The following is a 2,645-nucleotide window of genomic DNA, read 5'->3' on the forward strand; positions in this document are numbered from 1 at the left end:
GTGTGTGTGTGTGTGTGTGTGTGTGTGTGTGTTTTGACTGCTTCTTCCCTACATTTTCTTAATTTTGTTATATTTCACATGAGGGAGATTCTGAAGCCCTGGTTCAGTTGGCCCATCTTTGCCTGGAATTGGTCTCTTTCATAAATTTTAAAGTCACATTGCAAAGGCAAGATCTTTGTGTAATCTTCTATTAAGTCCTAACCAGGAAAACCACCTATAAGTAACAAACAGGAACATTCATTATGCATCAGGTACTGGTAATACCCTTCACATTCATCATCTCATTTAACTTTCACCTCAACCCCATGAGGTCAATACCATTGTTATACCCATTTTGTAGCTAAGGAAATTCGAAGTTACTCACCTGGTAAATGACAGAGTTTATGTTCCAACAGGATATGCCCACTGCTCTAAAACAAGCAGAAGGTGCCTTCAGGGTTAACTGGAGAACAAAGGAGATTTGATTTGGCTTTACTGACTCTCAGTTTGGGATTTCACTTTGTTTCTGTAAACTACGTGTATCTCTGAATGGATCAACCTCTCCCTGGGAAGTAAAATGAGTAATTTGTGAATTCTAAACCTATATTTGAATTATACTGACCTTTGAAACTGAATTGAATTTAAGTTCTGAGGTTTTAGTTAGCTCTCATATAAAAAAGATTCTTAACAGGGGACTAACCTTGGCTATGATGGTCAGTGTTCACAGGATTCCTGGAAATGTACATTTCTTGGAGAAAGTATGCATCACATCTTAAAATGGGTTCATTATCCAAACCATTATTAACTGCTTCCATAAATCATCTAAAAGTTCTTGTTCAAAACTCCAAGTAACCGTTTTAATGGGTTAAAAGCAGTTTGGGCTTTGAATTTCAGAGCACACAGTGCAATCCTAGGCTGGTCATGCTGGTGGCAACATTCTTCAATAACCCTCTGTCTTAGAATTTTATCACATTTTTAATAAGAATGGTAACCAGAATCTAAACTTCTTTTGGTTCTTCAAGTGGCTTATTGACACATGAGTTAAATACACTAACGTACTTTGGTTTTGACCCAGGTTTTGACTACTGGATTGATTTCAGTAAGGGCTTCCACACCCCACCTCAACTAACCTGAAAGTTCACTGACTACACCTTTAGCATTTTTGCATTCTCAGTTCCCAAGCAGAGTTGGGTAAGGTAATGAGTGAGTGGATTACCACAAGAAATGCATGCTAGGCAGTGTGTAGCTAGGAAAAAGGCTTTAAATTGCTTCTATGTGGAAGCCTCAGTGTACCAGCCCAGGTTCTTGATTCCAAGTAACAAAAATTAACTCTGTTTTAAGCAAAAAAGAAGTGATTTTTGGAATGGAATACTACTGCAGTAGACTGTAGAATCATATGGAAAGTTTCAACATTTGGACGGTTCCTTCCTTTGTGCTCCAAACTTCTGGGGAAAGGACCCTGTGACCCAACTTAAGCCACATTCCAGAGACCTGACTACCAAAGGATGGAAAGAGGAGGACTCACTGTGCTGCAGGTTCCTGGAGGGGGTAGGACCTGTGATCTCTCCACACCACATCGCTCACCACATCCTCCAACTTGCTGGGAAGGCTTCAATTACCAGATACGTCACAATATTTTTATTACTGTTCTGTTCTTAATTTTTTGAATGATTTTTTTGAATGACTTTTACTAGAAATGTTTTTAATATTTCACTAGGACAAGTTATATATATGAAGTTGTTTCTAATAGTTAGATTATCTGGTTTGGGAATTCTCTGTGTCCTCAGCTTACCCAGGATTTTTGAAAACAGAAATGGGTATTGTATTTTATAAAGATTTAGGAACACAAAATTTTGCAGCTAAGAATGACTTCTCACTTGAATGAGATTAAAATGGGGAATTGCTGCTGGTCTTTGAACAGAAAAGTAATATGACCCAACTCAGGTTATAAAAGGACCCCTGGAATTACTTTGTAAATGTAGTGCTAAAGTGGACAAGCACAGAACCAAGGAGGCCAGCGAGGAAGTAGCTTCTATGATGCAAATGATAGAGAAAGATGCCTTGGGTCAATTAACAGGATACATGTCTGATGGGAGTTCATCAGATTTGCAGCAGACTTAAAAACTGGACCAACAGGATTCAGGGAAAAGTTGGAGACAGTGTGAAAAGATGAAGGAATAATTTTTGTCTTTTCATCAAGTTGGTGCAACAATGAAAAAGGAAGTACCTGAGCTTCCCAAAGACAAAGTCCAAGCCCAAGCTTTGAAGACCAAGAAAGCCATGTTCACAGGTACTTGTAGCCATACACAAAAAGATCCAAATGACAGCCACCATTCTGGCTGCTCAAGACACTTGACTGAAGGTGGTGCAAATACCCTTGGAAGAGCACCTCAAGGAGAAACAAGCTTGACCACTATTAACTTCCCCCTTCCTCCTGTGTCAGCCACAAAGAAGACAGAAGACAGCAACACACTTGTGAATGTCAAGACCAACAAGCACAGGATCAAACAGGGCATGAAAAAGGTCCATGATATTAACTGACCAACGTCAACATCCTGATTGGACCCAAAGTGAGAAGGAGGCATATGTTGGACTGACTCCTGACAATGATGTTATCAACAAAATTGCAATTATCTAAACTGAGTCCAGCTGGCTAATTCTAAATT

At 39.2% G+C, this 2,645-nt stretch overlaps 1 protein-coding gene across 1 annotated transcript; it reads left to right on the plus strand.

Annotated features, from left to right (window-relative positions):
• Positions 1-2,190: 2,190 nt before the first annotated feature.
• On the plus strand, positions 2,191-2,520 carry LOC101630745 (60S ribosomal protein L23a-like). The gene has a single exon (XM_012726077.1). It carries the CDS (start codon positions 2,191-2,193, stop codon positions 2,518-2,520), a length of 330 nt encoding a protein of 109 aa, XP_012581531.1.
• The last annotated feature ends 125 nt before the right edge of the window (positions 2,521-2,645 follow it).

Source organism: Condylura cristata, unplaced genomic scaffold (assembly GCF_000260355.1).
Source record: "Condylura cristata isolate star-nosed mole 26May11 unplaced genomic scaffold, ConCri1.0 scaffold00017, whole genome shotgun sequence".
NCBI lineage: Eukaryota > Metazoa > Chordata > Mammalia > Eulipotyphla > Talpidae > Condylura > Condylura cristata.